At 39.8% G+C, this 14,916-nt stretch overlaps 1 protein-coding gene across 1 annotated transcript in view; it reads left to right on the forward strand.

Annotated features, from left to right (window-relative positions):
• The window catches only part of BTBD1 (BTB domain containing 1), a 42,102-nt gene that overhangs the window by 13,209 nt on the left and 13,977 nt on the right, over positions 1–14,916 (forward strand). Inside the window, exons 3-4 of the mRNA XM_045448602.1 lie at positions 3,511–3,616; positions 10,307–10,504. Of these exons, the coding sequence (XP_045304558.1) occupies positions 3,511–3,616; positions 10,307–10,504 (304 nt within the window). The remainder of the gene's footprint in view (positions 1–3,510; positions 3,617–10,306; positions 10,505–14,916) is intronic.

Consider the following 14,916-nt stretch of genomic DNA (forward strand, 5'->3'; position numbering starts at 1 on the left):
CTAAGATCCCAACCTTCAGCCAGTCGTTCTTAAGGTGTGGTGATACTGATAGTAAGGATGATAGCAGAATGTCTTGAGTGGTGATTGTGTGTCAGGACTTTGTCTGCATTAGTTCATTTAATCTTCTACAGTAACTTTGGGAGGGGTAGGTGTTCTAGGTTTTCTTATTGTCCCCACTTAACAGGTAAGGAGACAGAGGCAGAAATATGAATCAATTTGACCAAGGTCATAGAACTGTTAAGCAGCATATCCTTGCATTTCCCCCTCTTTTGAGTTTGTGATGAAAATCTATTATGGAAAGTTGATATTCCTAAGATTCTTTATCGTCCAAGGGTTTTAAGGTATGTGGAGGGGATCACTTAATTACGTTTATTTTAAAAGCTTATGGAAAAAGTCAGAAACCAATGAATTAAACTCTGACAATTAAAATACAGTTTCTAGTTCCGCAGGTCCAAGGTGAGACCTAAGAGTCTACGTTTCTCATGAGCTTTCAGACGATGCCAGTGCTTCTGGACCACACTTTGAGTAGTAAGGGTTAACAGCTGTCACTACGAGAAAGAAAAGGAGCTTTTCAGTGTGTGGTTGGTCTGAGAACCCAATTTTACTGCACATTTTTCACTGGTGGGGTCATGTGAATTAGCCCACGAATTGTCATGTGAAGTTCTTCTTCCTGCCAAGTGAGTCATTTGCACTGAGCATGTCAATTACTTGAGAGGACCTTTGCCAGCTTCACGCTGAAACAGGAGGCCAGTGTGCTGTACCAGCATGAGTGAGACCGGGAAGAGACGCTTGTTAGGAAGTGATATTTTTTTCAGAGATGATGCCAGACTCAAACTAAATTTTGAGAAGGATGTATTTTACTCTAAGGAGCAACAATAGATTCCCTAGGAAACTTGATACTGCCTGTGTAACTGAAGAGTCACTGAAATATTGCTGTTCTGAATAAAATAATTTTTATAAAAATTGTTTTTCTTAGAGTGAAAGATCAATTTTTGCATGAACACTGGAAATATAGTTGAGTTGGCCAGTTAAAATATCTGCCAGTTAAAATGTCTAGAGTTTCATTTGATAAAAATGTGTTTTTCATATTTTAAAAATTCATTAGACTGTGATCCTAGACTGGATCCTATCCTAAGAGGAAAAGTGTTATAAAAAATTGGGTTAGGGGCGCCTGGGTGGCGCAGTCGGTTAAGCGTCCGACTTCAGCCAGGTCACGATCTCGCGGTCCGTGAGTTTGAGCCCCGCGTCAGGCTCTGGGCTGATGGCTCAGAGCCTGGAGCCTGTTTCCGATTCTGTGTCTCCCTCTCTCTCTGCCCCTCCCCCGTTCATGCTCTGTCTCTCTCTGTCCCAAAAATAAATAAACGTTGGAAAAAAAAAAAAAAAAAAATTGGGTCAGTTGGCAAAACTGAAATACAGTAGATGAGATAAAAATATTGTATGGTTATTTATCAAAGTTAATTACTATGGTTATATAAGAAATATTCAAGTATTTAAGGGTAAGGGCTATGGTGCTGTAATTTATTCTTGAATAGTTCACCTCAAATACACACACACTCACTATACATTGTCTGTTTTCTTATACATTATTTTCCCACTTATATATACATATATATGCATACATATATGCGTATATATATATAATGTGTGTGTGTGTGTGCACGCCTGTGTGTGTATAAAGAGCACAAATGATAAAGAGGTGAAATATTAGATAAATAACATTTAGATAGGTAAATCTGGGTAAAGGTGTATATGGGTGTTCTTTTTACTTGCATCTTTTCTGCAAATTTGAAATTATTTCTAAATTAAAAACATTTTAAGGGAAAATAACAAGGAATAGAGTTAATTTTATTCTACTAAATACAGATTTTATATTATTTTTTTTGGAAAATTTTGACTAAGCAAATTAATATAAGCCCAATATATAATCTAAGAAGAACATTAAAAACAATTTTTTTTAAGTTTATTTGTTTATTTTGGGAAAGAGAGAGAGAGAGTGGGGGAGGGACAGAGAGAGAGAAAGAGAGAGAGAGAGAATCCCAAGCAGGCTCTGCACTGTCAGTGCGGAGCCCAACACGGGGCTCGAACCCATGAACTACGAGATGACGACCGGTGCCAAAATCAAGAATCAGATGCTTAACTGACTGAGCCACCCAAGGGCCTCAAGAAGAGCATTTTCAGACATGTTTGAGTATTGCATAATTTTAAGAAATGTTCTACTGACTTAAAAATATATGCATATTTTATACATGTAAGTACAGTTACATATCATCTGTAATGTGTGTATCTATTTTAAATTCATTCCAGTGTGTTTATTGCTGTCTTTTCTCCCCCATAAAACACAAGATAACTCTTTAGTTTAGGGATGTTTGTTAACGTAATAGGTCAGTAGCACCTGAGTTATTGAATCCTTTGAAAATGAATTTTACTTTACAAATAAGAGTCATCAGCCATGCCAAATAATGGTTAATTAATTGCATGATTGCCAGCATGAATACCTGTGTGTGTCTTGTGTTTGTCCATACTGTTAAATGTAAATGGACCTGATACTAGGCCAGAATGAAAGCTTGGTCCCTGGCACACCTATCATCACATCTGTTTTCAGTGTTACAGTTTTTTAAGTCTCATTTGAGTTTGGATCCTCCCACCCCTTCCCCGATGCCTGGCTTTTAAACTTGGGTTGTTTGGTTTTTTTTAATTATAATACGCATCCTGATTAATCACGTATCATAAGCTTGGCTTCTGAATTCTTAAAGCCAAGATTAGCTTTATTGGAATTATACAGTATATATTTTTTTGCTCAGTTTATACCATGGCTTCTTTTGTTTGTCATTGTGTTTGTGGGTTTCACTCATATTGTATGTAGTTGTAGATCATCCTCACTGTCGTATAAGATTGTCGTGTGTCTATTATTTGCTTTTCAGTTGTTGGCCTGCTGTTTGCTTAGGTTCCCAGAGCTTTCGTGCTCTGAAATTCCTGTACTTCATTCTCTCCCCACATCAAGACAGAAAATGGAAGAAAATAAATCTGATCTGTTTGTACTGTATGCTTGACAATTGATATAACTTAGTGACAGTATCCTATAACTCGGATTTAATAAAGACTCTGCAGCATGACTAGCCAGATCATATTAGGCAAGTCAGCACACCTTTCTAAGCCTGTTTCCACATCTGGAAAATGGGATAATCATGTCTGCCTTATCTAACCTAGAACGTTTGTTAAGGATCAAAATAAGTAGTGTATAAGAAACCAGGCAGTGTGTGTATATGAGCAGATGGAAAGGAAAATAACAGGTCATCAGTGTGTATTTGTTATCTAAGCAGAGCATTTGTGCTCTTAGCTTTTCATTTCTGATTGTGGAAGGGAAACTTTTAAGAATATATACACATTATAATGGTATTTTAAGTTGGTGTTTTTACATAATTACCAATTGTAACTACAGCATTAACTGAATATGTACTGTCTAAAAGTAAGATAACTGAGAATAAAATAACCGTCTCTCTGTATGTTTAGGCCCGATTATTTGATGAACCTCAGCTGGCTAGTCTCTGCCTGGACACGATAGACAAAAGCACGATGGATGCGATAAGTGCAGAGGGCTTTACTGATATCGATATAGGTGAGTCCTCCAGGATTCCAACTGTGCCGTTTATTTAATTTACTTTTGTAATGTTTATTTTTGAGAGAGAGGGAGCTAGCAGGGGAGAGGAGAGAGAGGTGGGGACAGAGGATCTGAAGCAGACAGCCCGATGTGGGGCTCGAACTTGCAAACCGTGAGATCATGACCTGAGCTGAAGGCATATGTTCAACCGACCGAGCCCCCCAGGTGCCCCCAGATCATACGGTTTAAATACGGTAACACCTTAACAGTCACCCTTTCTGGTGAACGGGCTGTTTTTAAAATAGTGGTTTTTCCAAATTAAATAAGTCTACATTTAAAAATTTTTGCTTTCTTTATTTTGGTGATAAATTCTACGTTATCACCTTTTACAAAATGTCAAATCAAATAAATATTCACCGGGGTGCCTGTGTGGCTGGCTCAGTGGTTGAGTGGGACTGTGTGTTGTTGGTGCAGAGCCCACTTCTGATCCTCTGTCCCCCCTCTCTCTGACCCTTCCCCCCTCAACAAAAATAAACATTCAAAAATAAATAAATAAATATTCACTGAATGCACCATGTGCACAGCATTATAGTAGGATCATTTCAGAAAAACAAAGAAGAGGGGCGCCTGGGTGGCTCAGTCAGTTGAGCATCTGACTCTTGATTTCACTTCAGGTCATGCTCTCATGGTTTGTGGTTCAAGCCCCACATTGGGCTCCACACTGTCGGTGGAGCCTGCTTGGGATCCTCTCTTTCCCTCTCTCTGCTCCCCCCCAGCTCCCCGCCCAATCAGTCAGTCAATCGATCAGTAAACGAACGTTGTTTTAAATGTTTGTTTATTTTTGAGAGGGAGAGAGACAGAGTACAAGTGGGGGAGGGCAGAGAGAGAGGGAGACAACAGAATCCGAAACAGGCTCCAGGCTCTGAGCTGTCAGCACAGAGCCCGTCGCGGGGCTTGAACTCATCCACTGTAAGATCATGACCTGAGCTGAAATTGGACACTTAACCGACTAAGCCACCCAAGAGCCACAACCAACAAGCATTTTTAAAAATTATTTAAAAAAAAATACGAAGAGGAGTAAGATGTGATTTTTCTTAAGGAAACTATAATCTAATTGGAGAATCAAGGAACAAGCATGTAAAAATTAAGATTTAATAGAAAAATCTGGGTAACATACAGTAAAATGTGATTTTTACCTTTTCTAAGCTACACATATAGAAAGTAATTACTCTTCAAATCCAAAATATGGAGGGATTACCTCAAATTGAGTAGTGTTATGAAAGTCTTGACAGGAGATTCTGCCATGGGCCCTAAAGAATGGGTAGTATTTGGGGAGTGAAGAGAGGGCGACATTCGAAGCAGGTGGAGCCCCATGAGGAAGTGTGTGTGAGATCGAGGCAGGGTAAACCAGGTTGTATATTAAATACATTTGGTATATCCTGTTATAACCACATCCCATCTGATGAGGCTGGGGAGTCTGAATGTTGTTATTGCAGGAGAGGAGACAGCTAATCTAGGCCTATGGCTTTAAATATTCTCTTCATCATGATGAACATAAAATATATATTAGTTATCTGTTGTGTATTATTATGTTATTATCTGTCTTGCCAGTAGACAGGAAAAAGTATGGGCAGGGAAAACACCCACGTTTTAAAAGCTTTGGCCTCGGTATGGCACCTTCATTTTGGCTCTTACTTCATTGTCTAGGATTCAGTAACATTATCCCACTTAAATTCAGAGGAAGCTAGGAGCTACAAGTCACATCTCAAGAAGAAGAGAAAACAGATGTTTTGTAAACAGCCAGTACTCACTGCCTGTCTCTGTACCTGACCTTGTCTTCTCTCACTCTCCCCATTATTCACTGTGTTTCATAAACACTAGCCAGGGTTATTTCTATTTTAAGCCTTTGTGTTTACTATTCCCACGAATTGGAATCCTTTTGCCTTGAATCTGTATGTGGCTTCCTCCTTTTAATCATTCTGATACCACGTTAGATGAGACCTGAGAGAGGCTGTCCCAGACCTTAGTCAAAGTAGACACTATGTTCCCCTAAACAATCCTTTTCTGTTACTCTGATTTATTTTACTCACAGTAGGTTTCACTATCTGAAATTCTTAAGTAGGTATTTTTGTATGTGTCTGTGTATTTGTCTGTGTATGTTTATGATGGTTATCTACCTTCCCCACCTAGATTGTAAGCTTTTTTTTTTCTATTAAGATTTTATTTCTCAGTAATCTCTACACCCAGCATGGGGCTTGAATTTAAAACCCCGAGATCAAGAATCACGTGCTTTACCAACTGAACCAGCCAGGCACCCTGATTGTAAACTCTTTGAAGGCAGGGATTTTGTTGGGTTACCACTGTATTTGTAACACTAAAGACAGTAGAACATAGTACCTGTTCAGTTAGTATTTGTTGACCAACTGGACTGTGTCTAAAATGTTTCCTTTCCTTCCCACCTTGGCTAGTTCTCACTCACCTTTTTTTTTTTTTTTTTTTTTTTTTCATGTTTATTTATTTTGAGAGAGAGAGAGACAGAGCATGAGCAGGGGAGGGACCGAGAGACAGGAAGAGAGAGAATCCCAAGCAGGCTCCGCGTTGTCAGTGCAGAGCCGAATGGGGCTTGAACTCACTAACCGTGAGATTATGACCTGAGCTGAAATCAAGAGCTGGACACTTAACCGATTGAGCCACCCAGGTGCCCCTACTTCTCACTCATTTTTAATGTCTTGGCTAAAATTATACTTCTGCAGTGACTTCTTTCTTAAGAATTGACACCTTGCCCTCCTCCATGACATTTAGTGTATTCTGTTATAACCACATCCCATTGTGAGTTTGTCTGTCTATTGCACTGTACCTTGGGAAGGATGTACAATCATCTTGCATTAATTATCCTGAAGGGCAGGGGCTAGATTGGGTCCTCCCCACTATACATAATATCCTCTGACTGGATGTTTGAGAGCCCCAGGCACTGCCCACATTGCTGGGACACATTGCTTAATCCTAATTTTCTTCCCCTACGGGGTTGTCACTCCATTTGTAATTCAGTTTATGTTTGAAATAGCATTGCTTGCATCTGAGCGACTTGTCCTGGAAGTTGTTTTGTAAATAGCTCCTATGTTAGGCGTGCCATTGGAGCCTGGGGGTCTTGAAGTAGGTGCCTTGTGCAGTGTAAATACTCGAAATATTTGTTGATTTGATTTGATTCACCATTGCTTATATTAAAATCTAGTCTTGCATTACGTGTACAAAACATAATCTTAGCTGTTTTTAATGATCTTTACTGGGCTCTCAGCTGTAATTTCTTACTATAACATATCTGCCAATAGAAGACCTGTGTGTTTTCACACCATAGTCCAGTTTGCTTCAAGTGTACTTGTAAAAAATTGGGATGAAAGAGAAGTCTAGGAGCTGAGAGAAAGAAGGTTGGGCCATGCTTCAGGAGCTTTTTTTTTTTTTTTTTAAATGTGTGTTTGTTTGCTTATTTAAAGAGAGAGCTCACAGTAGGGTCAGAGAGAGGGAGAGAGAATCCCAAGCAGGTTCCACATTGTTAGCACAGAGCCTGACGCAGGGCTTGAGCTCACAAACCATGAGATCGTGACCTGAACTGAAATCAAGAGTCAGATGCTCAACTGACTGAGCCACCCAGACACCCCAGGAGCTCTTTTTATAGTTTTAGATTCTAGAGAAGCTTTTTCTCCTCTGGGATTTGAATATACGTTCTGGAGGGATATGCTTCCTCCAGAGAGATGCTGTTTCTCTCTTAGAGCTTTTTGCTAAAGGAAGAAGGTACTGTGTCACATTGATAGAAAAAAGCAAATTTACATTATGCCAAGGCCAGTATAATGTGTTTTTTCCCCCGCTGGTATGTTAAGGTTCTTTGTTTATCTTTACTGAAGTTTATTAGCATACAAAGTAGAGATATGTGGATCCAAAGTTGTCTGTTTTCCCACTGAATGATTAATTTTGGTCAGTGTATATTCCTAATCCTACAGAATATTGAGGTATATTGGTTTACATTCATTTACCTGTGGAAAAGCTTTATGGAACCGTACTCTGTATTCATCTGCTCAGCTACCAGAGAAGGAAAAACTTGATTTAAAAAAAAAAATTATGTATAATCTACTCATTTTTAACATAATGTTGAGCCCCTGTGTTGACACCTGCTCGAATGATAGCTGTGGTTCAATACTGACCAAATGTTTGGATGTAGTATGAATGTGTAGACCATTACGGAATCGAATTTTTTTTAAATAAATTTTTCTTAGATGTGTATTACTGGGTAATTTAAGCATAGTGAATGTATGTAAGTACGGCATCCTCATTTTTATTTGAATCCTGTGATTATTAAGTGTCGTTATTATGAGTATCAGTTATTGTATTAGCGAAGCCCTCAGGCCTCTGACGTGTTTTTTGTTTGTCTTGGGTTTTCAGTCTTCCTCTTCAGAAAGACCCTTTGGACTGTGATGCTTTTCAAGCACTTCCATCTACTTGTCACACATTCCCTCTCTCCTCTGTCTCTGTTTGGGTGCAGCCTGTCGTTTTGTTCTGGTCTGTTGGCCTCTATGGCCTGTCTCTGGACTTCCTGCTTTTGGTCTACTATAGAAAAGCTGAGCGGATTCGAGTTTTGCCTCTGATTAAAGGAGAAAGGTTCTGAGTGAGGGCCTGAGTTCTGGGCAGGACGTTTATGCTTGGACGTCAGATAGGGATTTCACACTTCACATGTCCCAAACGAAACTCCAGATCCCCCTCTCACCATCCCTCAAGGCCGCCTCTGTAGGCTTTCCCATCTCAGTTGATGCCACTGTTGTCTGTCTGTTGCTTAGACTATAAACCCGGGAATTACCCTTGACTCCTATCACCCCCAGTATTCAGTCTGTTAGGACATCACACGGAGTCCTCCTTCAGAGTATATCCTGAATCTGATGGTCTTTCACCACTTCCTCCTGGTCCAGGCCGTCATCGCCTCTGATGTGGATCAGAGCTGGAGCCTTCTAACTGATCTCATTTCCACTCTGACCTCCACTAGAGTCTCCTCTCAACATGGCTGCCAGCGTGATCCTTCTAGAACATAAAATGTCACAGCTCAGAATCCTCCAGGGGTTCGTTCTCCTTTGTACTCAGAGTAAAAGCCAGATGATTGACAGGGTACTATAAGATTGTACCCCATTTCCCTGCATTTCTGGCCTCCTCGCCTACCACTTTTCCCTCTTGCCCACTGCAGTCTCGCCACACTGGCTTCCTGGCTTGGTCCTCACACATGCCAGGCACACTTTGATGGGAGAGCCGTCACACTGGACATCCCGAACACTTCTGGCTAGGCCTCTGGCTGACTCCCCCATTCCCCCCCGTCAAGTCTTGTCTCAGACAAGCTGCCCAAGCCGTCCTGTTTTTTTAATTAATTAATATATTTATTTAAAAACAATTTTTTTTTTTTTAATGTTTATTTTTGAGAGGGACAGAGACAGAATGCAAGTGGGTTAGGGGCAGAGAGAGAGGGAGACACAGAAGCAGGCTCCAGGCTCTGAGCTGTCAGCACAGATCCCGACGTGGGGCTCGAACTCATGAGCCGTGAGATCATGACCTGAGCTGAAGTTGGACGCTCAACCGACTGAGCCATCCAGGTGCCCCAAAGCCATCCTGTTTTAAACTGCACTTGGGATTCCTCTCACCCTACGGTCTGTCCTACACTTAGCATCTAACTTGTTAAATCTATTTATGTTTAATGTTAACCCCCACTAGAATGTAAGCTCCATAAAGGCAAGGGACTTATTTTTAACTTTTTATTCAGTGATGTATGCTTAGCGTCTAGAACAGTGCCTGACACACAGTGAGTGCTTAATAAGGAATATTTGGGGAACGAATGAATGGTTACTTGTAGTCTTTATAGATTTATGTATGTCACTAATTTGAAGCCCTTTTCTCAGACTTATAATTAATCTTACTCTGGGTATTTGAGTTTGCTTAATAAATGGCACAAATATACAAGGAGATACTGTACCTAAGCTTCCACGTATGGTAAAGAAAAAGTTGAATATTAACTTCATAGCAATTATTTAAACTTTTTTTTTTAATAAAATTTTTAACGTTTATTTTTGAGAGGAAGCGAGAGCACATGAGCGAGGGAGGGCCAAAGAGAGAGGGAGACACAGAATCTGAAGCAGGCTCCAGGCTCTGAGCTGTCAACATAGAGCACAACGTGGGGCTTGAACTCACGAACTGTGAGATCATGACCTGAGCTGAGGTCGGATGCTTACCTGACTGAGCCACCCAGACGTCCCCTAAACTCTGTTTTGTTTTGTTTTTTAATGTTTATTTTGAGAGAGAGAAAGACAAGTGCGTGAGCAGGGGAAAGGCAGAGGGAGGGAAAAAGAGAGAATCCCAAGCAGGCTCTGTGCTGTCAGTGCAGAGCCCGACATGGGACTTGATCTCATGAACCGTGAGGTCATGACCTGAGCCGATATCAAGAGTCGGAAGCTTAACCAAATGAGCCACCCAGGCACCACACTTTATAGCACTGTTTTAAAGAAAACTTTGCTGTTTAATTGTTTTCATTCTTTAATATTTTTAAGTATAGGGGCTGTAGTTTTAAGTGTCTAATCGCCTTTTTTAATTGAGATTTGAAAACTTAATGTAAGTCTGTTTGTTGGTGTTTTGTTAAAGATCAAAATATTCCTAATTTGATTTATTCTTGTATTTTCCCTGTAGACACACTCTGTGCCGTTCTGGAAAGAGACACACTTAGTATTAGAGAGAGTCGACTTTTTGGAGCTGTTGTACGATGGGCAGAAGCGGAATGTCAAAGACAACAATTGCCTGTGACTTTTGGAAACAAACAGAAAGTTCTAGGAAAAGCACTGTCCTTGATCCGGTTTCCACTGATGACCATTGAAGAGTTTGCAGCAGGTAGGGCTATACCTTGACCAAAATCTGTGTGAAACTATGCCAACAGGCAGTCAGCCAGCCTCCCTGTGCAAAAGAGGGAAAGAAGCTGGTACTTACTGAGCTCTAGTCACATGACACATGGAGGTGTGTGTAATTTCCTTTACTTCTGGTAGCCCTTCAAGATAACATTGTAAGTTAGTTATTTGTTTTGATATGTGCACTAGGTTCTTCTTTTTTGGGTGGGGGCTGTAGTGTGCACAAGTGTTACGTTAGTGTCTGGTGTACAGGTGGTGATTCTGTTCTACGGGGCTGTATGCTCACCGCAAGTGTAGCCGCCCGTCACCACCTAAGACTGCTACGGTGTCATGGACTATATTCCCTGTGCTGTTACTTTTTATTCCCATGATTTGTTCATCCCATAACTGACGGCCTGGGCCTCCAACTCTCCTTCAGCCGTTTACCTCATCCTCCCACCCCTTTCCCCCTGGTAACTATCAGTGTGTTCTCTGTAGTTTCTTGGTTTGCCTCTCTCTTCTCACCCTTATGGTCATCTGTTTCCTAAATTCCACATATGAGTGAAATGATATATTTATCTTTCTCTGACTGACGAACTTCACTTAGCATTATACTCTTTAGCTCCACCCATGTTATTGCAAATGGTAAGATTGCATTCTTTTTTATGACTGATTAATATTCCATTGGGTGTGTGTGTGTGTGTGTGTGTGTGTGTGTGTGTGTGTGTGTGTGTGTGTGCGTGTGTGTGTACATACATACGCACCACATCTTCTTCATCCATTCATCAATTGATGGACACTTGGGCTGTTTCCATATCTTGGCTATTGTAGGTGATGCTACTATACACATACGGGTGCATGAATCCCTTTGAGTTAGGGTCTTTGTATTCTTTTTTTTTAGTGTCTTTGTATTCTTTGGGTAAATACCTAATAGTGTGATTGCTGGATCGTAGGGTAGTTCTATTTTTAACTTTTTGAGGATCCTCCATACTGTTTTCCAGAGTGGCCGCCCCGGTTTGCATTCCCACCAGCAGTGCAAGAGGATTCCTTTTTCTCCACATTTTTGCCAACACCTGTTATTTCTTGTGTTGTTGATTTTAGCCATTCTGGTGATATCTCGTAGTTTTGATTTGCATTTCCCTGATGATGAGTGATGTTGAGCCTCTTGATGTGTCTCTTGGCCATCTCTGTGTCTTCTTTAGAGAAATGTCTGTTCATGTCTTCTGTATTTTAAACTTAATATAAAGGAAATCATACATACAGTATGTGCTCTTTTGTATATGGCTTTTTCTTTTTTTAAAGTTTATCTTTAAGAGAGAGTGTGTACGTGAGTGGGGGAGGGGCAGAGAGAGAGGGAGGGAGAGAGAATTCCAAGCAGGCTCTGTGCTGACTGATGTGGAACTCCAGCTCACCCACTGTGAGATCATGAATTGAGCCGAAATCAAGAGTTGGATGCTTAACCGACTGAGCCACCCAGGCACCCCTGGCTTTTTTCTCTTAACGTTATGTCTGTCAGATTCATCCTTGAGGTAGTGTTTTCACTGTTGTATAATCTGTCATAGGAATGTGCCATGATTTATTGATGCATTTTACTGTTGTTGAACATTTGGGTTGTTTCTCTTTGGTGGCCATTAAGAACATTCTTGCACATGTCACTTAGGAGACATATGTAAACATTTCCGTTGCATGCCAAATCTTGCCATTTGCACCTACGTGGATGGAACTGGAGGGTATTATGCTAAGTGAAATTAGTCAGAAAAAGACAAATATCATATGACTGCACTCATATGAGGACTTTAAGAGACAAAATAGATGAACATATAAGGGAAGGGAAACAAAAATAATATATATAAAAACAGGGAGGGGGACAAAACAGAAGAGACTCATAAATATGGAGAACAAACTGAAGGTTACTGAAGGGGGTGTGGGAGGGGGGATGGGCTAAATGGGGAAGGGGCACTAAGGAATCTACTGAAATCATTGTTTCACTATATGCTAACTAATTTGGATGTAAATTTTAAGAAATAAAAAATAAAATTAAAAAAAAAAGTTAAGGTTAAAGTTCATTTTTTTCCCTGTCAAGCCATATATTAAAAAACTGTCTTTGCCTCGCATACACTGCAGGGCCAACTTTGTTGTAAATCAGGTGACTTTGTGTGAATGAATCTGTTTCTGGAGTGTCTGTATTCTGTTCCACTGTTACATTTGTTTATTCTTGTACCAATCCTGCATAGTTTTAGTTCTATAGTTTTACACCAAATCTTGAAATCTGATAGTGAAAACTCCCCAGCTTTGTTGTTCTTCAAGATTATCTTGGCTATTTTTGGTCTTTTGCATTTTCATATTAATGTATTTTTTAAAGTTTATTTATTTTTTGAGAGAGAAGGAAAGAGAATCCCAGGCAGGCTCCACACTGGCAGCACAGAGCCTGCCTGACGCGGGGCACAAACCATGAGATCATGACCTGAGCTGAAACCAAGAATCGGATGCTTAACAGACTGAGCTACCCAGGTGCCCCACATATAAGTAAATTTTTTAATCACCTTGTCAATTTCTACCTCTCCCCTGCACCCCCCACCCCGCAAATTATCATATTTTGATTGGAACTTAGATTGGTGTGGGGATAAATGACATTTTTGTAATACTGTGTTTTTCAATCCATCAATATTTATCTAAGTCTTTTAAAATCTCTTTTAGTAATATTTTGAGTTTTCTGGTAGAGGTCTTGTATGCTTTTTGGGAGGTTTATTCTAACCTAGATACTTTTTTTTTTTTTTAATTATTTTTTTTAATGTTTTTGAGAGAGAGAGAGCACAAGTTGGGGAGGGTCAGAGAGAGGGAGACACAGAATTCGAAGCAGGCTCCAGGCTCCGAGCTGTCAGCACAGAGCCCGATGCGGGACTCAAACCCACAAGCTGTGACATCATGACCTGAATTGAAGTCGGACATTTAACCAACTGAGCCACCCAGGCGCCCCTAGATATTTCATTTTTTTTTTTTTAATTTTTTTTTTTTGTTTTTACAGAGAGAGACAGAGCATGAGCAGGGGAGGGGCAGAGAGAGAGGGAGACACAGAATCCGAAGCAGGCTCCAGGCTCTGAGCTGTCAGCACAGAGCCTGATGCGGGGCTGGAACTCATAGACTGTGAGACCGTGACCTGAGCTGAAGTTGGGCGTTTAACCGACTGAGCCACCCAGGCGCCCCTAGATATTTCATTTTTTAAATGCTATTGTAAATGATTGTCTTTAAAATTTCCATGTTATAATCAATTGTTCACTGATAGAAATACAGTTGATTTTTCTATATTGACCTTGTATCTAGTGAACTTGCTAAATTCACTGATTCTAATAATTTATTTGTAGATCACTGTACATGATACAAATAATTTATTTGTAGATCACTGTAGATTGTACATGTACAATCATGCCACTGCAAACAGTAATAATTCTACTTCTTCCTGTCTAATCCTTAGACATTTTATTTCTTTTTCTTGCTTTATTATGTGGTCTAGGACCTCTGGCATATTAGTGAATAGCAGTGCTGGTAGCGAATGTCTCGTCTCATTCCAGTGTTACACACAAAGCTTTACTATTTCCCCAGAGTAGGCTTGCTGTAAATGTTTTGTAGGTGCCTCGTATTGGATTAAGCAAGTTTCTCTCTGTTACTAGTCTGCTAAGAGTTTTATAATGAATTTTATCAAATACTTCTCTTCATCTTGTCATGATACAGTAGTTTTCCCCTTTATTTTCTCTTTCTTATTTGTAATTGGCCTTACTAAGCGGTTCATAATTGGGCAGCATCCCATCTCGCAAGTAGAGAGATGCTCCTTGCTTTATTTTCTTAACTTGGTGAACTAGACTGATTTCCCAAATTAAACCTATTTCGGATTTCTTATGTAAGGTAGACTTAGTTGTCACGCTTTATCCTATGTTACCAGATGCAATTTGCTAAATTTTAAAATATTTTTATGATTATTTCATGAGAGAAATTAGTCTATAATTTTCCTTTCTTGTAATTGTCAGATGCGGATTACCAAATTTATGCTGGTCTCATCCAAAACTTAACAAATGCTTGTTTTTTTTCAGTGTTCAAGAGATTGTGTAAGATTGGTGTTGTTTTTTTCCTTAAATGTTTAGGAAAATTTGCCAGTGAAGTTATCTGGATCCAGAGTTTACTTTATGGAACATTTTTAATAGATCTTTTTTTTTTTTTTTTTTTTAATTTTTTTAAAGTAATCTCTACATCCAACATGGGGCTCAAACTCACAACCCCAAGACCAAGAGTTGCACACTACTGAGTGAGCCAGGTGCCCCTGTGGAAGGTTTTTAATTAGAGATTCAATTTCTTAGATAGAGTAGCATAGCACTATTTCTTTTTGTAACCGTTGCCTCTAGCCTTTTAATTTTTTTAACATGAATG

This window comes from Leopardus geoffroyi, chromosome B3 (assembly GCF_018350155.1).
Source record: "Leopardus geoffroyi isolate Oge1 chromosome B3, O.geoffroyi_Oge1_pat1.0, whole genome shotgun sequence".
NCBI lineage: Eukaryota > Metazoa > Chordata > Mammalia > Carnivora > Felidae > Leopardus > Leopardus geoffroyi.